The sequence below is a fragment of the Clytia hemisphaerica genome, unplaced genomic scaffold, assembly GCF_902728285.1.
Source record: "Clytia hemisphaerica strain Z4C2 unplaced genomic scaffold, Clytia hemisphaerica genome assembly, whole genome shotgun sequence".
In the NCBI taxonomy this organism is placed as follows: domain Eukaryota; kingdom Metazoa; phylum Cnidaria; class Hydrozoa; order Leptothecata; family Clytiidae; genus Clytia; species Clytia hemisphaerica.
The window spans coordinates 1,413,083-1,440,527 of record NW_027103587.1 but is presented as its reverse complement, the minus strand read 5'-3'; the positions used below and the strand labels follow the sequence as shown (position 1 = coordinate 1,440,527).

Sequence of the window (27,445 nt, the reverse complement as noted above, 5' to 3'; positions counted from 1 at the left end):
TCAACACCTACTCAAAAAAATAACTATATCGGACGGAGGATCGAGACAAAAATACAATTAGATGCTAGAAATTTCAGATAGTCTATAACTAGATAGTCTATTTACAGCCTGTCTCAAATAAAGCGGTCAGATTTCAATTACACTGCAACTAAAAGTACAAAGTCCAATGTTTAATGTCATTATTTCTCGATTTCCTTTGTACAGTGCTTTCTTTTAATTTTAATTCAAAAAAATAACTAGATAGCCTTTTTACAGTGTGTCTCAAATAAAGCGGTCAGATTTCAATTACACTGCAACTAAAAGTACAAAGTCCAATGTTTAATGTCATTATTGAAAAACACAATTAAATAATTGACACATAGATAAAACATGCATTAGGGGCCGTCCACATAGTACGTACGCACTAAAATGTCGAAAGTCGAGTACCCTCCCCCGCAAATGGCTATACCCCCTGTTAAGTACGTACTTTTTCATTCACTCCCCCCCTCGGTTGAAGAAAATTTCGTTTCAAATTGTTTGGTTCGGACCTTCATTTCATACACATTAAAATCAATGTTTATTAAGAAACTTTTTCTTTTCCTTGATGCGTATAAGAAGCGTAAAAATCGACAAAAAAAGAAGCAAAAAGGGCTATGAAAAAATTGTCACTGCGTACGTACATTTTCCTTTGACCCCTCCCCTTCCCCTGTACTTAAGCATACGCTTTTGAGAAGACCTCCCTCCCGCCATTAATGCGTACGTACTATGTGGACGGCCCCTTATGTTATCAAAATGGAAAGAGAGAGTTCTTTTTTTCATTTATTAAAGGACACGTTTTCTTATAACAAGCGATACTTTTATGGACCTACCTAGTTATGCATTTAACACATAATATATGATTGATATCTACGTGAGCGTGACCAGTAAAGAATCATTCAGAACACAAATAGTGACGATCTATTAAAATTAGTCGTTTGTTTCTTATAAAAAATACGTTCTAAAAACCAATATTTCATGCTCTTGAAATATTCTTTCATATTCAAGACTTTGTGAGCAAAAAAATATCTATCTCATCAAAAAATTGAGTAAAAGAAAAGCTAATAATAGTAATTGATAATGTGCTTATAAATAAATATCGAATTTGGCCAGTTTTTCTATAAAAACACGCCAAGCAACCAAAATTTCATAAACACACACATTCTTCAAAAGTAAGCCCTCATGAGCAAAAAAAAACCTCTATCTCGTAAAAAAATTGAGTAATTTAACTAAGAACATTGATGTATGCTTATTAATAGTGATTCTTATAGATAAACATGCGCTTTTTGAGCCAACCAAAATTTTTTTGAAAAAATCTTCTTGAGCCATCTTTTACCTATGATGGTACCCTACTTTCATGCAAAAAAAAAAAAAAAAGAAAAAGTTAATGATTCAATTTTTCACAAAGTCCAAAAAACCCGTTCTTTAGCCGTTTTTTGGCCCAAATTTGCCCACCCAAATTTTATTTTTGAAAGTCAGGCTCCGTCACATTCGAGGGTTTATAGTTATGCATCTTTGTGCAAAATATCATAAAGAATCAAAGAGGCAATCTCGAGAAAAGCTAATAATAGTAATTGATAATGTTCTTATAAATAAATATCGAATTTGGCCAGTTTTTCTATAAAAACAAGCCAAGCAACCAAAATTTCATGTCTAAACACACATACTCTTCAAAAGTAAGCCCTCATGAGCAAAAAAAACCTCTATCTCGTAAAAAAATTGAGTAATTTAACTAAGAAAATTGATGTATGCTTATTAATAGTGATTCTTATAGATAAACATACGGTTTTTGAGCCAAAAAATTTTTTTTGAACAAATCTGCTTGAGCCGAAAAGGGGCAAAAAATCAATGAGCCAATCACGAGGAAAGCTAATAACGAACGAACGAACGAACGAACGAACGAACGAACGAACGAACGAACGAACGAACGAACGAACGAACGAACGAACGAACGAAACGAACGAACGAACGAACGAACGAACGAACGAACGAACGAACGAACGAACGAACGAACGAACGAACGAACGAACGAACGAACGAACGAACGAACGAACGAACGAACGAAGGTAATTTATACGTATTGACCAATACGCATAAATTATCCGAAAAACTGAAACCTAGTCTACACAATAGACAGCTCCAAGCTTTTAGGCCTTACGTTCATAAATATACTAATCATAGGTCATGACCAGTGTCACCAAAACGTTTCACTTTTTTTCACAATGTCCGTGACCAAGCTTTTTGAATTGATTTTGGTCAATTTGAGGGTGCTGATTCCAAATTTGAATGTTACCAAGCTTGAAAACCCGCAGTTTTTGCGTAATTTGCGATTTTTTTGCGTAATTTGCGATTTTTTTTGCGTTTTAGGCAAAATTGTAAGCCCTGGAAATTCATGATTTGGGGGGGGGGTCTTCAAAATCAAAAAGGATCTATACCACGTGATAAAGCTCTTCAAACTGAGCAAAAAAATGTATTATATCAAAGTCTCAACTTTTCTAGAGCAAAAGTTATGGGCGTTTTTGTGGTAAGAAAGTGCAGATTTTGGGGAAATTCCCTGTATTCAATCAATTTTTGACCATAAAATCTTTTAAACACCTATTTTCTTAGGAAAATAGACAAAAATACTCTCAAAATGGTGAAAATAAGAACGTGTTAAGAACATTTTTAGGTTTAAAACTCAAAACGTTTACAACATACGAAGGCTTCAAAAATTTTGGATGTTCTTCTAAAAAAACGTGTAGCGGAATGTCTAAATTAATTGGCAAACATTTCCCAAAGAAATCCCAAATCATTCAAATTACAAAACAAAATTATTTCGTCAATTCTAGAGAGTTAACTAAAAAAGTCGACTAAAAATATTCGTCGGTAATAAAACCGTCCCTTTCTATACCACCAACTAATTTTACCATTCAGAAACTGAGAACGAATGGCTGATATCGAAATAACACGGTATCAGTTCCAAGCAAACTTTCTAAAAGAGAAAATCGAGCCACCGATTGACGTCATAAAGCTCTCGGCGGTACTCATTAGAACACAGTCAGAAACCCAGGTAAAGAGAATTCTTCAAAGATCCGATTGCACTCAGTTTTGGACCGTGGAGGCAGTTCCTCAATCTCGGCCAAGCAAAATCTTTTGATCAGAGTTTCTTTTGAAAGTGGTACCCTAATGATAACACTAAAGGGTGTGAATGCATCGATAGCACTATTCACGATATGCACCATTGCAATTGTTTTCTGACATCACATCACGGACCCAATAGCTGATTGATTGTAAGTGACATAAAATTAGTCAATGCGTCACTTGCAACCAATCAGCTGTTGGGTCCGTGGAAGACATTGCAATGGTGCATACCATGAATATCCGCTTTTCCTTGAATATTTTTGATGAAGGCCAGAAATATTATTTTTTGAGTGTCAGTCAAATCCGACCATTTTTAAAGCTACTGAAGTATGTAATCTTGTTCCATGAGACTTAACGTTAATCGTCATACACGTTTTTTTATAAGAACATCCAAAACTTTTGAAGCCTTCTTATATTCATAACTATTTGAGTTTTAAGCCTAAAAGTGTTCTTAACATGTTCTTACTTTGACTATTTTAGGAAAATTTTTGACCATATTCCTAAGAGATAGGGTATTTCGAGTCCACAAAGCCTTAAAATGTTCTTAACGCGTTCTTAATATTTTGGCCAGCGAAGCCTTATATTCTCATATAGCGCAACATTTGAAGATGAGAGCTTGTTTTTATGACACTGTAATTATATATCCATACTATAAAAGATGATATTCTGTATCATAAAAATCTGCTCTCCTACACACATTCTGCGACCCGCTTGTCTACGCTACTAGAGGAGCACTATAATGATATCAGTAGACACCAGATCACACTTGTCACTCATTATAAACATAATACGCTTATCCGCTATCATTTTACCAAACATTACTATACTAATACTATATATCAAAATACTACTACAAAAAAACGGTGTGTCAGAGGTGTGTCAATCAAAAGCAGAATGTATCTTACGGTGTTTACGCACGCTCAATCTGTTTACTAAATGACGTATGGTATATAATGTCCGTTGATTGAAATTAATTACTTCACAATTCAAAGATTTCCAATGCAAATTAAAAGAATAATATACTAATTCAAAGCGGAAATTATACGAGGCGTGTTGTACTAGCTTTATTTCTGGGAAATTAATTTCAACTGGAACAGGAAAATTGAAACGTTTGTTTTGATATACAGGAAAATATATACTCGTTTCTATAAGAACGTCGATTGAATAGACGTTCGCAATAGATTGTAAGCTCAATTTGCAATAGAAATTTCCTTTTTAAATTAGAGTACCAGTTGTTTACTTCGCATATTGTCGAATATTGTTCGTCAATATATTGTGTCTAAGTAGCCCTTTAGAAACGGTCTTCATTCGATAGGTTCTTCACATTTTTTTATCTTAAAAAACATTATAAAGCCCTGATTTTATTTTCAGCTTTATACCGTCAGTTGATAAACTCACTGCCACTCCCCCCGGAGGTACAGGTATTGAAAAAAATGGCTGTTTTCTCAGGGCCAGCTAAATTTTTGAAAAACTCAGGCTGACGCTGTACAGCACCATACAGTTTTTCCCAGGCTACACATGTCTGATGATAAACTCCAGTTAATTATAAGACTAATCAGTAACGTAGACAGGAGGGGCACAAAATTTGTGTAGAAGAGCAGATTTTTATGACACAGTAATTTTCTTTTTATATTGTGGATAGATACAGTGTCACAAATTTTAAGTTAATTTTATTTTGAGTTAATTATGAGAGTCAATCATGAGACGTGTCTGGAAAAACTGTATGGTACCCCTACACTACTGCTAATCAATACAAATTTACAGCTTTCACAAACATCAGCGAGTTTATGTATTTGAGAGAAATCGAAGGAGACAGTATATAGCAAAGTTGACATGTCGCCAAAATCGGACTTTGCTCGGCGATGGTAAAAACATCAAAATACCGTCGCCTGTAGGTGAGCAAAGGCGATATAGAGCCGTACATCATCAACTATCGACTTTTTTTTGCGTTGACTTCACTTACCGTTGCCCTCGATGTCTTCCGATACATAATCTTAGGTCCCAAATAAACGGCCCTATACCAACCACGCTTGTTAATTTTTCGAAAATTTTCCAACCCCTGGACCTTATTAGGACCCCCTCCCCCCGTTTATTAATTTTTAAAGAATATTTTCAGCTGTCAAAGAGACGGCCCCTTTTTTTGCTGTAAATAGCCTGATTGTAGCCTTAATTTACCTTACTTTTGGGTTTTCAGAAGTACAATTTCCAACCCCCCGGCAATTAAAATCTCGAAAATTATCCCCCCCCCCCCCGTTTATTTGGAACCTAAGAGTAAACTCGCTTTTATCATAAAAAACGTGGTTCATCAATCAAGCACAATACAAAAGAATTGTATTTTTCAGTTAGAAAAACATCACGAACGAAGATCTAATTCATCTCACTCAATATACGTTCAATAAATAATATTCCTCATATATCTCGAGGTAGTATTTCTTGCATGATTTATGATGCTGACGTCATCATTTTAATCTATGTAGATCAAGGTCTATTTTGGATTAACTTTGTGAGAAAAATGTTAAACAGGATAGGCTGGCGGTTAGACAGATAGACCAACCATATATCAAGACACAATAAAGACCAAAGTTATTTTTGAATTCGTAATCTCCTCTTAAATATCTAACTAAAAAAGAAAAACCTAAACAGTTTTAAATTCTTTTAAAAACTAACCGAAATTGGGTTGGTTTCTGTAATAGATCAAAATTCCAAGAATATACGTCAGCAGAACAATCAAAGACGGTGAATAATTTGAGAAAATCTCCTTGAGATGCACCATTGAGATAACAAGGGGGTTTCGCTTTTTCGGTACGACGGTATTGAGCCCTCCCCCCCCCCCCCCCCCGGTAAATCGGTATTACCAGAAGAAAAAAACGACGGTATTACGGTATTTCATTTCCTACCGGTATCGGTAATTAGGTAATTAGGCTTCCTTTATCGACGGTATTACGGTATTTGACCCAAATTTTTGTCAGTGTGACGGTATTTAAGACCCCTGAACCCCCCCCCTAACAAGAATGTAACTCACTACTAAAACTTGTAAGGTTGGGGAAAATACAAAAGTTTCCTACTGTTTTCCAACTTCCACCAGTTATGTGGGGTTTTTCTTAAATAAGACCTCATGAGACACATAAGAAAACCCTCCAAATTTTAACTGTTTACCAAAGTTTGAGTTTTGGAAAAAGAAGATTGTAACGTGAGCAGCTATCACTTTCATCAAAAGGACAATACAAACAAACTAGAATTTTACCGTGAAACCCGGAAGTTTTTACTAAATTAATGACAGAATGATGCAGGCAGGCTAAAATTGTCTCAAAACCACCATTCTATTTATCCTTTAAAAATCTCTCTGAATAAATAATGTAGATAAATGAGCTTCGTTAAATTTCTCATTGGCGAGCATGAAAAAAAAAGGAAAAACTTACAATGAAAAAGCTTTCCCGATAATATGGTGGTTCCTCCATCTTTGTAAAAATCAACAAATTCTTCTTTCCGATGATAAAACTTTCAAGAAAACTTTTACTCTACGCTATCCCAAACACTGTTCCTCTAGTAGATCGAGAAGGCAAATGAACAATTAATTTTGTCAAGTCATATATCAATCTGGCATTTTTATTCTTCGCCACGGCATGACGTCAGAACTGGGGTGCAACAGAACACTTTTACTAAAGATTAATTATGTGTTTTCAGTAAACATAATCTCTTAGTGAGTTAAACCATAGTGTTTGTTTTACCTTCGAAATTATTAAATCTTATTGGTTGAAAAAGATGTCACATGACTTTCCGTGGCAAAGAATTAACAAGATTCGCACAAATGCGACTAAATATTTTCCCCTTACACTTGCAGATGGACTCATTGAGTTTAAAGCCCGAAGGGCTAGAGTTCAATCTCTAACCTTTCTCAGGCAAGAAAAAGTGAAGCCTTAAAAATGCGCCGTACTTCAGTAACTTTCGAATTATTTATTATTTAAAGGTCTGATTGTAGCAGTTTAAGATTTTGAAAAAAATGAAAACTCGACCCCAGGCCCAAAAATCAAAATTTTCAAAAAAGAAATATGGTTTGTCTCTTAGCCAATCAGATTGCTTATATTTTTCAAGTTCAGGAAAGGAAAACAAAATTGGAGTTATGGAGCCAAAAAAGGGGAACATTCGATATATGGAGGTTTTTTTATATAAGTTTATTAGGAGATTTTCATGCTGCCAACGAATTTGTTCGAGTTAAGGAGACGTTCGAGTAATAGAGGTTCGAGTTATGGAGACTCTACTGTATTTAAAAAAGTAAGCTCATCTCCAGGATAAGATAATAAAAACTTCGGGCATTACGATACGCTTATAAAAAAGTGTAGGCTAAAAAAATAGAAAAAAGGGCTCGGTACTGAAAGGGTTAACAGCATACACTCTTTTTTTATAAGAACAATCAGGCTTAGACTGAAACAATAGGTCTATTATTTTAGACAATAGAAAAAATAAGAACAAGCTTAGGCTTAACTCAAATTTCATGGTTCTTATAAAGAAAGAGCGTAACGAGGGTTCATAACAAAAAAATGTCAAAGTGAGGAACGTTGCATATTATTGTAGTCATGTGTTTTAAAAATTACACTGAATGTAAACCTCAGATTAAGCACAAAATGTATATTAAACTATATATATATGTATATAATGTATATTAAAAAATGTATAACAAAAGAACAGTAAAGCTAAGTTTGTTAAAAATCAAGGAAACCAGCACAAATGGGATAGGCCAAATCAGCAGTTTTTATCATAAAGGCAAAGGTCAAACAATTGCATTGTGACCGTTTTGTCATTTTTTTGGCAATGACTTCTTTAAGAAGAGATGCTTTATTCTATCGACCTCTTTGTCAAGAATATATGTCAACCTGAAATATCGGACAATAGTTTTTCTATCGACTTCTTTTATTTGTCGAGAATGTAAATCAATCTGCTCAAGCAGACAAGGTTTATATTTTTGCCGTGTACGAAATATCGGACAATAGTTTTTCTATCGACTTCTTTGTCGAGAGTGTAAATAATCAATCTGCTCAACAAGCAGACAAGGTTTGTTTTATCGACCTCTTTGTCGAGAATGTAAATCAATCTGCTCAAGCAGACAAGGCTTATATTTTTGCCGTGTACCTCTTTAGTGATCAAGCACTGTTGTTTACTCACACTGTTGGTGATCAATGCTTCCTTAATCACCAGCACACTGTATGGCACTTTTAGGAGAAAAAAAAAAAAGAAAAAAGAATATTGCATCCAAAAATTTCAAAAATCCTTAGGAAAAAGATCCCTGAAAGTCACTTTTAAAGCTGTGTGACTGTCTGAAAAATAACCAGAGAGAAAGTTTCCAATTCCGTCGAGTTGACAACCAAAACAGTCCAGAACATGCACCACATGGTGAGTTAAATTTCCTCAATAAAAATCGCACATTGATTAATCCTGACTAAAGGTTTTACACTATAGACAAGAGTTCCGCCTCACTGCACAAATCGATCGGGAGAGGCGTGGGCGTTATTAAAGGGGCAATCCGCCACCACATAACACGGTTTGTTATTGTTTTTCTAAAACTTGATTACTTTTAGGGTGCATAGGGGAATTTCCATTTGAGGCGGAGTGATCGAGATAAAAATATCACGTGACTTTTGACGGGAAAAAAATCAAAACAAACTTATGTGGTGGGAGGCACAAAAAATTATCTTCCTTTCTCAGAAAAAAGCTATCATTTTGTTTCAGCTGAAGGTAACCTGATAACAGCTGCTCATAATTTTCTTACGTGCACGGTAAACCTCTGAAGGCACTTGAAAATTATACATCTGAGGAAAATAGTCCTCCCGCGGAAAATTTCACAACAAGAATCTTGTTGTGCGCCAGAAAGTCAAAAACTGATACGGCGCCCTATTCATTAACACAATCACGCAACTTTGTTGTCATCCCCAGTCCTTATACTCTCGGGTACCTAATAGCCGTCCCCCCCCCGCTATTTAATTTTTCGAAAATTTTCCACCCAGGACATTCTTATTCCAACCCCCCCGCTTATTAATTTTTGGAAAAATATTTTTGAAAGTTCCCTCTTTTGTCCTAATTCTGCTGTATTCTGCTGTATTAGCCTCCTTTTCAAAAATTTTCCACCCAGGACATTTTTATTCCAACCCCCCCGCTTATTAAGTTTTTAGAGTTTTTCCAGCCCCCCCGCTTATTCCAAACCCCCCGGCTATTAGGTACCCGAGAGTAGACAAACGCGGTCCTTACGATTTCGAGATTGCATTTTCGTCAGATCGTATGTTTTTTCACCCAGTGGGTTCGACTGACAATTCCTGCATTAAAAGCCAAGATGCAATATGTTTATTAAATACACGCTCACAGTATCTCTAGTCAGAGAAAACAATCACACATTCAAAAGTGTCTTTAGAAGGGAAACAACCAAAACACGTACCAAAACAATCACACAAGTTTCAAAAGTTTAGAAAATCCACAAAACCTCTGACCTCATGAATGTAAGAACCAAGAATTGAAGACTTTGTTTTGGGGTCACTCGGTAAACAATATAAGAGTATAATATATATCCATATAAGAGTTTGTATTTCAAAGCAAAAATATTTCTCGTACTGCCCATTTTTCTCATCAATTCTTCAAACTTGAACCAGTTTCACATCTCAATAGAATGTTAATACCATTTTGCCAATCATTTAATGTCCAAAGTTATGGGGATGTAGCGTTTTCTTCATGTCAAGCAAATGTCTCTCTGAATTCTTTAAAGTTGGTTGGTTTGGTATTCGGGAGAGGTAATCCATGGATATCTTTGTAATCAATGATGAAAAACTCTTGAAATTACTGATGATTACAGTTGAAGTGTTAGCCTCACATTTCATGTAATTATTGGTCGCCAATTAGATGAAAATTGTATGTTTTTTGTTCGTCAGAAAAGAGCCAAGAGTGAATTTTCGTCCATCTTGTATTTTGATCTGAATTATTCGTGTCTTGATTACTCAAAAACATGCGCGTAACATCAAGGTAAATCCGTGCGATTTTGTCTGAATAACTAAGACAAATGAAAACAAAAACAAACTTCGCAATGTGGTGGCGGATTGCCGCCCCCTTTAAGGGCCCAAAAAGGGCGTAAGTAGCCAAGGATCGGAGAAATGCCTTTTTAACTAATATTTCCCCTTATAGCGGGGAAATATTCAAAAAGACTTAAAGTGATCATTAAGTGTATTTTTAGTGTAATTATATTTCGACCTGACCTCAAAACTCCAATGTCTGTGTACTAATTTGGTCGTAAATAATCTAAATTTAGCACGTACGATTTCAATCAAAATGTTTCAAATCTTTGCTTTTGTCACTTTATGTTGCACAACATTAATGCCGTAATCTTACCCTCGTCGCGTCTTGATAAATTTTTATTTTCATAAAAAAACTTACAGATATATTGAACCTTTTAAGTGTTCCAATTTAGCTACATTTCTACTAAAACTTATCTATCCAATTGTTTCGCTAAAATTTTTAAATGTTCTTTATAGTAAAATGGCAATGGTAAAAAAATCTACGTCGGAGAACTTTTTATAGACCATGTTCAGACGTTACGGTTCCGTTCCGTTCCATTCCGTTCCGAAACGGTTCCGAAACAAATGTGAACGTCAAAATTCGAAACGTCAAAACAGAAGACGTTACAAAGCAAAAGAGATCAAAACGGTTTCACTCCACTTTTTTCATCGGAACGGAACTGATCAGTTTTCTTGCTCCAAGAGCAAGACGCTCCGAAACCAATATGAACACACTCGATCCGTAACGAAAATCATACCGGATCGAAACGGAACAGTAATATGTGAACATGGTCCTAGTAGGCTTCTTGAAACGAACAAGGGATTGACCTCAACCTTATTAAAGGAGCTTAAATTCACCACATGCAATTCTCTAACGAAGGTCACGTTCAGAATCACTTGTTCTTACAGACAAAAGTTGAACATTAAGTATATAATGACATGAAGGCCGTGCGGAGTTTTGAGCCAGAACTCCTCATCAGTAGAACGAAAGGACTTAGGCTGCTGGCATCCACTAAAGGATTTGTACTCCTTATAGATATACTACCTACCTACGGCTTTGCAGAGGTCTGCAATTCAGACTAGAATGGATTGTAATATTTACAACATGCAGTAGCCCCTTTTTAATTTGATCGGACCAAAGGGACCAAAAAATGTTCTTTGAATTAGAGAAATATTACAGAGAAATTTAAACCACTTTCCAGCTAAAGAGCATATATTTAAGTTCGAATTACAGAAAAGAGATTCGAATTAGAGAGAGTTGACTGAATCTAAATTTATGATGTGAGATTTTTTTGTCGAAACGAAATTGGGCTCTTCCAGAAAAAATCCGTTCATGGGGGGTGGAGGATATATTATTTTTTTCATGAATTACCCCTGGACATTTTGATTTTTAACCCCTTGGACACGGGTTATACCCCTGGACAAACATCAAATCAACCCCGTGGACACAAAAAAATACCCCTGGACATTGGAATTTACCCCCTGGACATTGCAATTTTTTGGTATTTTTTCAATACCCCTGGACAATTCATCCTCCACCCCCCATGAACGGATTTTTTCTGGAAGAGCCCATTGAGGAAAAATCCTCTACACTTTTAATATTTTATTCTACATAGTTTATAAAACGTTAAAAGAAGTTAGCCGTCTTATTCGTAGAAAAATACAGATACAATAAAACCTTCAATTAACGGACTCTCCAATAGGCAGACATCTCTGGCTAGCGGACAATTCTATTTTCCCTAAAATCCAAGTCAAATCCCTATATAATCCGGACACTCAAATAACGGATTCTCCAATTAGCGGACAATAACCCGTTTCCCCGATGGTGTCCGCTAATTAGAGGTTCTACTGTACATAAGCTCGCTAATCGAGAAAGATAACTCGCTTAAGGAGCACCTCAAAGTATTTTTTTCTTTAGAAAAGCTTATCAGCGCCGAGCACAATTAAGAAAACAAAACATTATTATTCTTAAAAGCAAAATTGATGCATAAAATATAATTTGCCATGAACATAGAAATAATTCAAGGAATCCCCAGGGGGGGCACTCGATTCAAAAGCGACCATACGTGCGGCCCAAAATCAGGCCTTTGACCCTCGAGGTGCAGAGAAACCAATTTTTCTCGGCTTTGCTGATTTCGACCCTTTCAGTGCACTTTGGGAAGCTTGGAAAATATACCCTTAAGGGCCGCACATATGGTAGGTCATTTACCTTGAGTGCCCCCCCCCCCGGGGAATCATTTGCAAACAGCAACTATGATTCTCAAAAGGAACTCGCATCCCCTTCTCACAGTATACTAGAGTAAAAGTTATAGTTCGCCTTTAAAAATAACTCATAATTCCTGATGATAATCTTTATTGGTAACTTCTTTCTCATACAGACCCTGCCTTAGCCAAACACTTTGAAAATTTCCAGATATCAATGTTTTTCATCTTTATTTAAAAAAAAGAGCTTGATGAAGGTGAGAAAGTCTAGATCGAAAATAAAGTGAAAAATCTTGTAAATAATTTATTAGCAAAAATCATACGTTTTTTCGGATACAGTAGTAGTGTATTTGTGTGACTTTTAAAATGATCCATAATAATTTTCTCAGGAGTGTCCCTGCATTTTTTATTTCCTAATCGAGTTGAGTCTATATAGAAGTTGTGCAATATCCTTGGAAGCAGGTGTCAATTCAACTCATAGCATATAGATACAATGTGGCAAATTTCATAACGAAACCGATTTAAGAATACGAAGCAATGACCAAGTGGTTTTTAAAGCTTCAGCGCCGCAATCCAGGGTTTCCCAGTTCGAATTCTCGCTTCTTCTAATGGTCCGTTCAGTTTATAGAAAGCTGATCCGTTAGCCCACGGAGCCCGTATGAAAAATTAGTTTAATATCATTCCTATTTCGATGATTTAACATTTAAAAGAAATTGGAAAGCTCCGTAAGGACTATTTAAAACCGGATCGCCTAGCCCTAAAGAGATCAACATTTCCCAGCCATGTCCGATACAAACAGCAGATAAAAAATAGGTATACATTCAAAATGATCCAAAAAATGCCAAAAAAATTAAACTAAAAAACTCTATCACGAGAAAAGCATCTGTCTATCCGTCTATCGGTCTCTTAGAAGGGAACAACGCATTCTTTTGTTTTTTATTTGTTATTTATGAGACATACTGTCAAAAATATCAATCGGGCAGCTCATACATAATTTTGTACTAGTAAAACAACTTTAATAATTTGACTTTATAAACATTATAAATTGCGCCACACAATTTAAAAACAAATACGAAACATCAAAACATAGCTCTCCTTTTCTGACCTCCTTCGAATTAAATGAATTTGAAGAGGCTGAAAATGAGAAAAAGGACAATCCTGAATTTGGGATAGCTGAGTTTCGATAAAATTAAGGTGCCAATAAGAACAATAGACCTTTTCATAAATTACGTCATGAACATCACTTGACTCGTATTCAAACAGTTACCATGGTGATTATATCCTTTGAGAAATTAAATTAAATGATTTTTCTATGAATAGAAAGTAGTTTTAATGAAATCCGCTGGGAGTTAATCACTATGGCAATAATTTCAAAACGAGGCAAGTGATGTTCGTGACGTAATTTATGAAAAGGTCTATCTAACCTTCAAAAGGCTAAAAAAATAAGAACGGCCGTACAGAGTTAGTTTATGCTTATGAGTCAAGGGCTTTATTAATCGACCATGCTTTATACTTGTAAATAATATACTTTCCGTAATAATGGTGGCGACTTTGTTCTTGATAAAATGCCGAATCGGAAATTTTAAAATGCCAAAGTAGACCACGATTTCAATGGCTCAAACTTAACCGAAATATGCCGATTTTTAAATGTTTATTGAATTTTCTTTTCACTAGTACCTCATCTTCGGATATGATCAAAACTTGTAATATAGCTGTGTTCCGTTAAAAATTCCCTCATAAAACACATTTATGCGCTACAAAGTGACCCATAGCCTAGAAATCCTTTAGCACGAATATTTTGTCAATCCATAATTGAACTTTCACCACCGGCTTTGGTCAGTGTTACTATTAATAATGGGATCGCTTTACAAAAATACATGTTGTTTGTAAGTCAAACCTTTACCTCTCATTTAAATCCAGTTTTAGGTAAGTAAATTTTCTAGTATAAAGTCTTCTATATAGTTTTCTTCTATAAAGCTTAAATTTTTGAGAGATTTATTTAAATTTTTATATTCTACAAGCGAGAGTCTAGTAAAGTAAGGTTGGGAAGGTGCAGCTTTATATTATTTTTCCTCGGCCTACATACACTACACAATATATTGTCAGGCAATATATTGATTACTGAATGCCGGCAATATATTGAAAAGATGTTCACAATATATTATTGTCAGCTCGATTTACAATATTCCAACAATATAGCATAGGGGAATTGTTTACAAAAAGAAAATTCTTTTTTATAGAGCACCTGTTGTTTACTCTGTACATTACGGTCCGAAATCTATATTGTCGAATATTGTGTAGTCTACGTAGCCCTTAACGTATGCTAAGGAGACGCAGCATATCCGACGCAGCATCTAAAATAAGTCAAGTCAATTTTGAAAACAATTATTGACTAGTTACTACGAAGGAAGGAAACGCTTGCTAAAAATTTCAAAAAGACGGCATCCATTCATATAAACGGCGAAAATAAAACATTGAATCTTTTAAGTCCCGAAAATGAATAAAAAAATTATCCTACCTTATAAAAATGGGGCGGCAGGTGTGTTTCTTCTGGTATAGGTGACGGAATCATTGGTTCATCCTTTGATATTTGTCTCTCCATGGTAACCAACTATTGTAGATAGCAACAATGATGCACAAAAAAATGCAAAAACAAGATGGTAGATCACCACTGAAAACAAGTTCAATATTCAGGTGATTATTTTTGTTTTTGTTTAGGTTTAATTATCACCCTGAAACGATAAAAAGTTTCTTGTATGTAGACTGTCATTGAGTAATAAAACATGATAATCTTTGTGTAAATTTGAAAATGAAAAGATTTGTATCAAAATTAGTCTCGATTTCCAGACCATTATATATTTACCCTTATAAGGGTATAGTTACCCTTATAAGGGTAACTCTGCCACAAAGCCGAAAAAGAGCAAGTCTGCCACAAAGTAAACTGTGCGTAAGAGAGTTTTTATAATAATCAATTCTTCTTCTCTCTCTGGAGCGCGTCTCTCTTTTTAGTTTGAAATGATTTTAGTAGCATTTTAGTATAAAGTTTTAAATTAGTTTTCTAGATCTAGACCATACATATCAAAATAAAAAATGTTATTATAGAAAATATTGTGTTTTTTTTTATATAGCACCACCTTTGAAATGGAGCGCCCTTCCTAAAATCGAAGACCTTGAAAGGAGAATCATCTACTATCATCATTAATTTGGATTTCAAAAACACTCCTTTCTCTGGTACTAATAAGTCAAAAAACAAAAAAACAAAAAAAAAGTTAGTTTTATACTGTAAGATGTAAAACGTAGATCCATGTCAACTTCTTAATATACCTTTCACAAGTTGAAAAATTTATTTCTAAAGTAAGAGGGTTTTTATACTCTAATAGATGGGTTAAATGAGACTGTAAATTTGGTAGTCATAAAAATCGATTTCATCATGTAGGTAAATCAGATCAGATCAGATTTATTACTATTAGAAGATTAACAAGAATATTGTGTAATATTTTTAATACTCATATTTTGATTGACATCTGATGGAGCAAGTCATTATTATTCATATTGACCTTCTCAATTTCTTCTGTTTTCCCAATACACAGAACTACACTCTGTTTTTCCAAGCATACCATTTTAGAGCATCATTGTAAAGCTAAGGATTTTTTTAAATCAAAAACATTAAAAAATAAACGCTAAGGTTTTATAGTTCATGATTCTTTTAAAGGAAGTCTTTAAAAAGTTAGGCCTTCAGAATTTAAAATTTGACGACAAACAAAAGCTCACTTTATTGCTCAATATCAATTTAGAGCAGATCTTTTCCTGTTTACAATATTTCCCATGTAGTCAATGTTGTAAAATTTTATTTAGGAGATTCTGCCCCCTGGAAACTAGCTAATGTCTACCGTGATGTATAACCTTTGTGCTTCAACAAGTTTTCACTACACTTAAACAAACACTTGATTGCAAACAACTCTCATTGCGGCTCGTTTTATTGTATATAATCAGATTATAGAAGTATTTTTTTTCATAATTACTGATTGTTTTGATAAAATAACACGTTCCAAACAAAGATAAAAAGTTTGTTATCCTTGATTGCTCTTGGGAAAAACGTAAATGTTTTAATTTATGCCTTTGGTAACAAAATGTTTTTATTGCGTTTTATTTTCAGTGGGAATCTGAAACGTCTTTGGCAAAGGCAAACATGTTTTAACAAGTTTGTTTCCAAAATAAGCTAATAGTATACATTTTAAATACTATTAGTAGAACCTCGGTTATTTAGTAGGTCTAAATAGGTTGGCACACAATATCATCATCCAGGATGCATTGCCTCTTATTTTCCCCCTATTTTCTACTTTCCTATCTTCTTCTGATTTTCTGACTTTTTAAAGGTGTTTCTAACTGTCTTCTATGAAATTTGCTCGTACCAGTGAAATAGGTCTTCTACCCTGGTTCAAACTATCAAACGCAAGCAACCTTGATTTTCAAACCAAACGCCTAACCGCTTGCACCACTGAGACAGGACATAATCCAATCAACGAGAGAGATGAGAAGAGAGAAGCAAACCCTCACCTGGAAAATTATTTGGAATGTTACAATCGCGAAAATAAAAGTTCATACGATTCTTTTTCATTTACTGTAGACTTTCTAGAAAACATATTACGAGTTCAACTTTTCATTTTAATTATAAACTCTAGTAAAACCTCCTAGTACTTTCTTTGAAGTTTTTTGAAAGCTTTTGAATAACTTTGTCTACCTTTTTTCGATTAAAAAACACACATCTCGTTTTTAGTTACAATTTATATAGTCGCAAAATTAAATAAAGAAGGCCATTTTTGCGAAATTTACATGGCTGGAATCCCCCGCCCTGGCCTGAGGGGGGCTAAAAGGTCGAGCAGCAATTGGTACCTGATTTTAGCCAGTGGGTAGGGGGGACTAACCATGTTAGGGGTCACCTAAATTTTTTCAGATGGACCTGGGGGCTAGATTCTATGTTTGGTGATTTTTTTCTGAACTTATTTTTCTTTCATCATAAACTTCACTATGGAATGTCATTTGTCTAAAAAAGTGTGTTTCTGAGAAAACTGTGTGTGCGCTGAGCTATTTCTAAAAATTTGTGCACTAGCACGTCTTCATATTGTTTTCTAAAGATTTGTGCAATAACACGTCTTCACTATAGATGGGGTCGTTGTAAAACATGGATTAGCTCCATTGAGTACTTCAGTGGAGTACCTATTTGAGTACTCTAAAAAGATTGCAGACCAGATTTTAGATTGCCGTGAGAGGAAAATAAAGGCCTGTATAATTTTGCACTCTAAAAACACTCTGTAGCTCAAGAATGTTGCTTTCTGAATGGTCTCTTTTTTTTTATCCTTTTATGCCATCTGCATCACATTGAGTATGAAATTCTTATATCAAAGAAATAAGTTGGCAGACTCTATTTATTGTGATTCTTATTATTTTGTTAATTGAAATGTATCTTGTCAATAAAATGACAATGAATAATTAATGCTTTAAAACCCCTCTGTAACCTCTCTCACAGATTGTCCTAACTGCCATTACATATCCAGTCATACTACCTGCATCATATTGAGTATGATAAAAATTCGTTTTGGAAATGTTTTGATAGGCTATGTATTCTATGATTGTCACAACATTTTCTTTAAAAATGTCAATCTGTTGACAAAAGGACAAAAGAAAAATATTGCTTAAGAAAGCTCAAGTGCCCTGCTGGTGTTACATAAATAATATAACATAATATAATAATATATATACAATTACACTGATATTATATGTAATATTATAAAAGTGTTTGATATATCAATCAGAGCTATTCTGCAAGCTAAATCTGGTCTGTTTAATTGTAGAATCAACAAAGATTTTTTAGCAGAGAGCGTGCACTACATGAGCTTTACTGCCAGAAATGGTAGCCATTTTTTCAAAAAAAAATACTTTGTGATATTCATCGCTCTGACAGGTATTTTTGGGGGTACTCCATTAGGTACTCCATTGGAATACACCATGGAGCTAGTCCATGTTTTACAACGGCCCTTAAAAAATACACGATTTCTCTTTCGCACTGGGTAGGCTTTTAAATCGAAGTATGAAAAAAATCTGTAGTGGAACACACCGAGCGTCGTGCACTCTTAGAGGAACAAAGAAGTATGATTGATAAACTTGGTGGAGTTATCAAAACAAATTTGTTGTTAAAGAGATTTAAAAGTAAGTAAAAATACAGGCGCCAGATATCAAGTTCCATGTTTCGACCAATCGTCCCAAGTTAGAGCAGTTGACGGTAAAATGTATATCTCCTAATCACAAAAGTGATGTCATGCATAATTATATATATATAAGTTTAATATCAACCAAATTTGAGATTGCACGTCCACGGCAGCCATCGAAAAAGCATTTTTAACTCTAAAAATTTACCCGCCATTCTGTGGGCGAGTAACTTACCAAAAAAACTTGCGCAACAAATATGAGCGTGATCTGAACTGATTGGATGTGAATTATACCACGTGAACTATGACTCCTGGAAGGGAAAGTATTTCTCATTTTCCAAAACAAGATGACAGTGAGAGAAAACATGCCTTTTTGCTTTGGATGATAAAGGTTGTGAATTCTGGTTCATTTCTTGAGGTTTTCTCTCATTGTAAAAGCCTCTACTAATTAAAGAAGTGAAAAACCCACTTATAATATTTAACCCAGACGGTACTAATCGATAAATTCGATTATCGAATTAATCAATAATGATCGAAGTAATCGAACGACCATTTATCGATTAACAATCGAATTTCGAGTACCAAAATTTCAAAAGAATTGTGAGTTTTCGATCACTTTCTTAACAACCCTTCGAAGGCTTGATAACCATTTGAGTACTTTGATTGTTATTGATTACTTTCGATAACTTCAATAACCATTGATTTCTTCGATAACCAGTTGATTACATAGATACCTTGAAAAAACCATAAATACATTGACCTAAAACCAAACCACAAAAAGAAGCCTTATTAGAATCACTTTCAGTACTTCCCTGCCATTTTGAGTGTGCTTGCCCTGGGTTTCCTTAAATATCCCATATCGGGCATCGTGATTGATCGGAGAGAAAGTGAAAGTGGTTTCACGCGTAAACCACATGTTTTAATTGGACGAAATAAACTCAGTCTCATATTTTATTGGACGAGATATAAACTTGGTTTCAGATTCCGTTGCTTTGCTACAGGAAACATCCGACACAATCGAAGGTATTCAACATGATTGAAAGTGATTGAAAGTAATCGAACAGTAATCGAAACGATTGAACAAATCGAAAATGGTCGATAAAAATGCCATGATTTGGAGTTGAGTGAACTATTCAATCAGCGATAGAATCGATACCGTCAACTGCTCCAACTTGAGACGAGTGTATGCAACATGGGAGTGTTGCATATCTGGTCTGTATTTTCACTTACTGTAAAATCGAAAGAGAAATTGTGTATTTTCAAATACACCGTTCCTTAGAACTCAAATCAAATGACTTTGGAGGTTCGGTGAAATGGTGGCCGAATTGCCGTCCCATGTTTTGTCAGATACCGTAGAATCATCTAATATCGACATGCGTCTTCTAAAGTTGACACCGGATCTGTAAAAATAATGTTTTGATCTGAAATTTTCAGTAGGGGTGGCCAACATGGTTCCCTTGCTCATATCAGGGGGGCCCGAGACGGGGGTAAGAGAATTAAAGTTTCTAAGTAAAATCTTAATTATCACCCAAAAAAGTGCCTATTTTATGTCCATATCTTTTAAATAGATTGTCCCAGCCTTATCCCTCTTTCAGTAAAGCTTCCTATACCTTTTGTCATTCAGAAAAACCAAAAATGTTGGCCATAATTGCTTGCTTTCAGTTCCTGTAGCCAGTAGTGTGACCCCCTGTATATCTACCGGGTGACCCACGAAAAAGTTCGGACAGTTTTCGGCGTCTCGAGGCCGAACAAATGTCTCAAAGTTCTTGAAATTTTAATATGTAGAAAGCAGATATTCTAACTTAAAGTTTGAGCTATTACTTTTTAAATTTGACCCACAAGTTCCCTACTTATGAGCTTTTAAAGTCAAAATTCACTTTTAAGAAAGAGCGAAATTACGTCAAAAAAGAGGTTTTCTGTCAAGAGCCTTGTAAACATTCCAACAACTTCCATCGAAATTATCTATCAAAGCTCAGTCTACCATTTTTAGCGCGGTCCGATGATTGAGCAGTCACGTGCGTTTGGTTTGGGAACGCGAAACACGAATGCAAACTACCCATGTCTAAATTTTCAATATATCTCCAGAACTAACAGATTTTTTGAAATTCTGTAAAAAGGTCCAAGTTCCTGAATAGTTTTACTATGTTCTATGAAAAAATCATAAGCATCAGTCAAATACTTGTTCATCTATTTATTAAGATTGAAGACAAAAATTTGCGAAGAAAAATAAACCTTGAGCACAAAAAATGCTTTTTTAAACACTTTTTTCCACCGAAAAACAAATAACTTTTACAGACTTACCTTGCCCAAACATTGAAGAAGCCTTTACTAATTAAAGTAAATGAGATAAGATAAGATAAAACCTTAAAATCAACCAGAATTTACAACCTTTCGTCCAAAGCAAAAGACGTGCTTTTCTCGCCGCCATTTTGTTTTGGAATGAGAATTCTAGAGAATTCCATTCGTTTCCAGCTCCCGCGGTCTTTTTTCATCCAATCAGATCGCGCGATTTCACTTTCGCTTTCTCTAGTCCAATAAGAATGCGGGATTTGAGTCATGTGACATCTCTATTAAAAAACCCGCGCGAAATACAGGGGTCACAAATAGAAATACAGGGGGTCACACTATTGGCTACAGGAACTGAAAGCAAGCAATTAAGGCCAATATTTTTGGTTTTTCTGAAGGACAAAAGGTATAGGAAGCTTTATTGAAAGAGGGATAAGGCTGGGACAATCTATTTAAAAGATATGGACATAAAATAGGCACTTTTTTGGGTGATAATTAAGATTTTACTTAGAAACTTTAATTCTCTTACCCCCGTCTCGGGCCCCCCTGATATGAGCAAGGGAACCATGTTGGCCACCCCTACTGAAAATTTCAGATCAAAACAAACTAGGCCTAAACAAACAAGGAATTAATTCCTGTAACTCAAAGAAAGTTGGAAAAAGCTGGTTTTTGACTGTTTCTGATCCTAAAGTGCTATTTTTTGGTAAAAGCTATGCAATTTATGTTTGGATTTCTAGAAAGCTTACCCATTCATTGTTAATACATTTTTTATTTGAAAGTAATCTCTTCATGGAATAAAAAGATATAGTCAAATCTTGTAGGGTCATTTTTCAAAATTTTTTTGCCAAATTCGATTTTCGCATTTCACCATTTTACCCTACGCAAACGCACGTGCAGAGCGCCCGAACTCCCGCGCGGCGCGCGGCGCGCACCGCGGGGATGAAAAACTTCAATCTGTCAATCATTTTCTCAAGCGAAGAGTACGCGAAGCGATTCTAGCTTTACGATAGTGCCGCGGATCATCAATGGATAGTATTCAATTATCATTTATCCCTTTATTTTCTTTCCTAGAACTTTTGCAAAAAAAAGGAAAAATAGAAAAGTTGTATTTTTTACTGCTCTATTCACATACTGAATTTGAAAGATCTTCTATGTGGCGTTTTTTTGCAAACTTCAAAAAACTGATTTTTGTCCCGCCTTTGCGGGACTTTGGCTTAAGTGCTTGAGTGCAGCATAGGGTACAAAGTCCAAACATGCGTTTCCCGTAATTTTTGTGTGAAGAGTTAGGTCTGGTTAGGTCTATACTAGGGTGCGCACTCGTCGGGACTTTTTGCGTGGAAAAAGTCGAAAATCAAAATTAGAACATTCCATCCATCATAACTTATCCTTAACAACTCCAAACTTGTTCATTCTTTTTTTTTAAATACTCAGAATTTATCAGAGAAAACAAAGAAAAAAACCCCATCCCATTACCTACCTTCAATAAAAAGATATACCATTTATTAGACATCAAGGTGAAAAAATGGCGACTCGGAATTCGTGGCACCATCGTCTACCTTGACCACCATTTTTCAAATGCCTATCGCTAATGAGCTGGATTAGTTATAGACTCGCGGTTTTTTTTATAAAACGCGGGAAAGATAGTACTTTAGTTTGTCACGTGGTAGCCTTTTCGATAATCTACGGGCCGTCTTTAAATCGAGAAAAAAGAAGAAATCTTGATTTTTCGGCACTTTCCTGAAATTTTTATCAGGGCTACCATATATGGTTGGAAAGCTAAGGGTTTCAGCTTTTCATTGGTAAAATTTGTTTTTAGCTATCATTTCCAGCTCATTAGCGATAGGCTAAAGTTTAACAGTCATCGGGCCGATTTTCAGACCGCGCCAGCAAAACTCCTCACGCCCCGCCACACGGAAGACTAGATTTCATCCGCCATTTTTGGCGCGATTTTGGTGCTTCCGAAAATTATTTCTTGCTGGCGTGGTGTAAGGAGGCGATTCTTTGAAAAGGTGGTTTTTTTGTGGTTTGAAAATGGAATAACTTTGGAACTACTTAACCAATTTTAACAAATGACCCCTCATTTTTCTCACAAAGGTAAGGACTTTCAAATAAAATTAGTTTGGTTTTCAAAATTTGAGGGGAAAATTTTGGCCTGACCACCCTATCTATACTGAGTAACACTCGTACTTACTTACAAAAACAAATATTAAGCACCTAAAAGCAGAAAGTCACAGTTGGTAATCCTTTAAGCACACGCCGCAAATGCCTTAATCTCCAACTAAAAGGTTACCTTGCAACCGTGACGCGTGCCTTTGTGGATCCGGGATTTAGGCTATTTCTTTACATTCCCCAGGATTGCGCGATTGCTTGAGGAATTTCAAAAGTTGAGGTTCTTGGTGGGAAAATGAAAAAGAGTTCCAATTTTAACTACCGTCCGACCAACCGACCCATTTTTCAAAGCTTCTAGGACACGAACCAAACAATCAATTTGGCCTCTGGAGTCTGGCCCAGGACCAGCACCAGCAGGTGCCCAGAGGTGCATGCAAAATTCTTTGAATTCATAGCCCTTCTTCCCAGGTACAACACACAAAAAACATGGAAATATTCTCGAGTACAACCTTGTCATACTCACTGAGCTTTTGAGCTTTATATATAAAAGTCAGTGGTCATACTCTGCTAACTGGTTTGGAACTCAAGTCTTTAGCTGGATCTCCGTCTGTCAGTCAGCCATTACTGTTTACAAAATTTTCTACCATCTACGTACACAAAGCTTTGTGCCGAACATATTGAAAGATTTCCTTCGCTCTGTCCATCAACCAGACTGTACATAAAATAATGAAATAACTGCGAAGGTCACATGGGGCGTGATTTCAAAAGTTTATGGCGTTGAGAGGGGCGTTTGGGGCGCCACAAATGGGTTTCACCAACTTTTTTTTCGATATCAACTTTTTTTTTCAATATCAACTTTTTTCGATACCGCAATTTTCGAGTCAGGAATTTTTGAGTTACGTCCTTATCGGCCCTTTTTAAGGCAGCCCTTATTGGCGTTATTTTTGGGCTCGCGGCGTAATAAAGGTTGGTGTAAAAAGGGCCGGTGTAAAAAGGGCCGGCGTAAAAAGGGCCAAAATCTTTATTTACCTAGAAGAAGTGGCGTTAATTTTTGACAATTTTTTCTCAATTTAAAGGATTTTAGGCATGATTAAAGGATGAAAACTGTCAATTTTTTAACTCTATATCCGAAATTTCAATGATTTTTTTTAAATGGAATTTTCAACAGTTTAATACTGAAAGATGACATTTTCATGTAAATTTTAGTTAATACTTACTGTTTTGAAGCCTATATAGCGATTTTTACAAGTTTTGGCGTTATTTACGGCTCTAATTGGCATAAGGAATGTGGTGGAATGAGGGCTGGCGTAAAAAGGGCTGATGAGGTATTAAAATTATAACCCGGATGGGAATTATAACGTTTTCTTTTTAGGTGGCAAATTATGACGTCACTCAACTCTAAGTCATTTTAATATGATTTTCGAGAGTTAAAACTAGTTAATTAACTCGATTTATTAGTTATTACGATGAGAAAGCCGTACAAAATGAACATTGCCCTTGGGGGACTTTATCCAATGTTTTATCAGTAATTTTTCATTGGTTTTCTCAAAGATATATGCCTGTATATGATTGCAGCTTCCTAGGATATTTTCATCGAAAAAGTTAAAAGCTCGAGTTGAACGCGGAGATTTTTTGGGTAAAACATTTCTGCAAAACTGTCCCACTTAGAGTCCCAAAACGTCAATTTTTTTCTCTCTCTAAGGGTAGATTTTAGATTTTTAGCTCGGACATATACTAGTCACCTTGCAAACGAGACTAGTGTTAGTTCCCCTGGAATAACTTAAGATTGTACTCTCTGTAATTCCAATTTCAATTCAAAGAAAATATTTGATCCCTTGAAGAACTCATTAGAGAGAGTGGATCAGGATGACATTAGTTTCACTGATACGCATCGCACCCAATACGCCTTAGAAACGCCCTTCCACTGATACACTTCGCACCCAAAATGGGTTAGAAACTTAGACATTTCACTGAAATGAATCGCATTCAAAACGTCTTTAGAACCACACCCTTCCACCGATACGTTTCGCACCCAAAATGGGTTAGAACTTAGACCTTTCACTGATACGAATCGCATCCAAAACGTCTTAGAACCACAACCTTCCACCCTGATACGCTTCGTACACAAAATGCGTTAGAACTTAGACCCTTCACTGATACGAAACACACCCAAAGCGTCTTAGAACCACACCCTTCCACCGATACAATTCACACCCAAAATGGGTTAGAACTTAGACCCTTCAATTGATCGATACGCTTTTTGGGTGCGAAGCGTATCAGTAAGAAAATGGGGGGGGGATGAGCAGGTTTATTTTTTGTCAGTAAATTTACCTTTGGGCACCAAACTTATCAGTCACTCTCACTGATACGCTTGGCGCCTACGGGGCCCTGCAATGTCAACTTGATCCGAAAGAGTCATGCAGCTCAAAAAACTTTTTTGTGATAAAAACTCGAGTAAGAGTTGAGTGAAACACTTTTAATTCAAGTAACCCGAAAGCTCCTAACTGGAAAATTGTTAACTCGAGGTTTTCTAACTCGACAATTTCGGCGCTAAAAAAGTTGGTATCCAAAAAAGGTCAATATTGAAATTTGGTATTGCAAAAAAAGTGGGTATCGAAAAAAAGTTGGTATTAATAACCCTTTTTGACGCGCTATAACGACGGCTGGACGATGCAATGACTCTACATACTCTTTATCTCTTCACCCCTTTCTTTATACCCCCTACTCTACCCCATCCCCTACCTGACAGTTTACATATGCTCTGTTCCTACTCTCCTGAACATGATATTTTCTATGTATATTTTTTTTGTGCTCTTTATTCCACTTTTTTAAACTGTACATATTATATACCTAGCTATTTAGGGTAATAAATGAGAAATGAAATAATGTATATGTATTATGTATGATCTGATATCAGCGGTTTCAGAGCTGTAGCTGGTGGCGGGGGCATGTACGCGGCGGGGACACCCCCCCCCAGAAACTAATTTGAAAAGGTGCCAAACAGGTTAGAGGTGCCAAACAGGAAAATTGTAATTAATACGTAAGCCCAGCTTAGCTTGCAGCCCTCTTCTAATTGAAACGTGAAAAAGGCACTAGTTTTACGAAAATGCAACCTCGTTCCCGTGTATCAAAGACTTTATTGAAATTACTTATAGACGTCAGAGAATATTATCTAGCGCTATCAGTAAACATCAAAAAGCTGATAATACGCAGGGCGAACGAGGTTGTTATTAACAAGCTCGCATTTTGTATTGGATAAAATAATGTTTTTTAACAAAATATTTTGCGCCAATCCTTGGCCATCCCCGGAATTTTTTCATATCACGTCACTGTAGAGAATCAGAAGTTACGTTTTCCAGGGTTCCGTTTTCCGAGAAAATATTGGTTTATTGTCCAGCTTAGACTTTGATTGCAGATTGTTGAAAATTTTAAAAGTTCTTTAAAAACACAATAAAATGATTTCATTTAGAAATATTAATCTCTATATCAGTATAGTCAGTTTTTCTCCATCAGGAGCTTATTAATTTGACTTTCGAATACACTCCTGTGTCACAGACTCGCTGGGACCCCAGCCCCACTTCGAAATTTTGCCAAAATTTCGTCCCCGGTGGAAAAAACCCTGAATTTCTATCCCCATTGGGATTTCGACAGGAGTTTTTATCCCCACAGAAGAAAAAAGCTCCACCAGGGCTATGAGGGGTGTTTCTAATAAACTCTTTTTAATGGAAAAAGAGACAAAGAGATTGTACCCCTTCACTGTTCCATAGAATACCTTTCCCAGTTTTGCAAGCTTGGACAATTATAGTTTAATGGAAGATGCAAATGACCATTATAATTTGAAATAAAAATCCCATATATACTAAAGCCTTCAAAGCCTATATTCAAAATTGAAAATTGGCAGTCCAAACTTTTTTAAACATTGTTCTTAATGAAAAAAAAATACCTCGTTAGAAAAGATAAGTAGATTGATGGACGTGTTAAAGAATCTTTTGAAAATTTGAAAATGCAAATACATGATCAAAAAATGCTATTGCAAATTTTTCTGAAACTTTAAACCTCTGATTTCAAATATATTTTTAACATTTCTTTTGAATCAATAGTTGCAGCAGAGGAATGTAAAGAGATGGAAAAACAGCTTCTTGAAAACAATGGAAAAACGGCTCGTCATATACCAGGCCTCTTGCCTTTAAGAGAGTTTATGTCGAGTAAATAGGTTTCTTTTGTTGTCGCTATAAAAAATCTGCATAATTAACGTGTTGTGACAAAATTCTTTTGTTTCAAGCCTGATTATGCGCAAACTTTTAGGGCCTATATTTTGGGTACACCTCTCCTAATACGAAAAGGTACCTATATCTTCTTGCTCAGAAATTCCGAGCGATTCTACTGATATAACCGCATCATGACCGCAACATCATATGGAAAGCTAGAGCTCGAGAAAATTATAACTTCATTTTTATTTTACTAGACTTCTGACAG

The 27,445-nt window shown here is 35.5% G+C and overlaps 1 protein-coding gene across 7 annotated transcripts in view; it reads right to left on the bottom strand.

Annotated features, from left to right (window-relative positions):
• Window positions 1-15,102, bottom strand: part of LOC136801449 (inositol hexakisphosphate and diphosphoinositol-pentakisphosphate kinase 2-like) — a 50,183-nt gene extending 35,081 nt beyond the window's left edge. For 5 of the 7 annotated variants that reach the window (XM_067058089.1, XM_067058088.1, XM_067058095.1 and 2 more), the window contains exon 1: window positions 14,887-15,102. In XM_067058089.1, the coding sequence (XP_066914190.1) occupies window positions 14,887-14,970 (84 nt within the window). In that variant the 5' untranslated portion in view covers window positions 14,971-15,102. Of the gene's footprint in view, window positions 1-6,554; window positions 6,701-12,691; window positions 12,769-14,886 lie in introns of those variants that run through there. The other 2 variants (XM_067058094.1, XM_067058093.1) reach the window with 2 other exon arrangements.
• Between the last annotated feature and the right edge of the window lie 12,343 nt (window positions 15,103-27,445).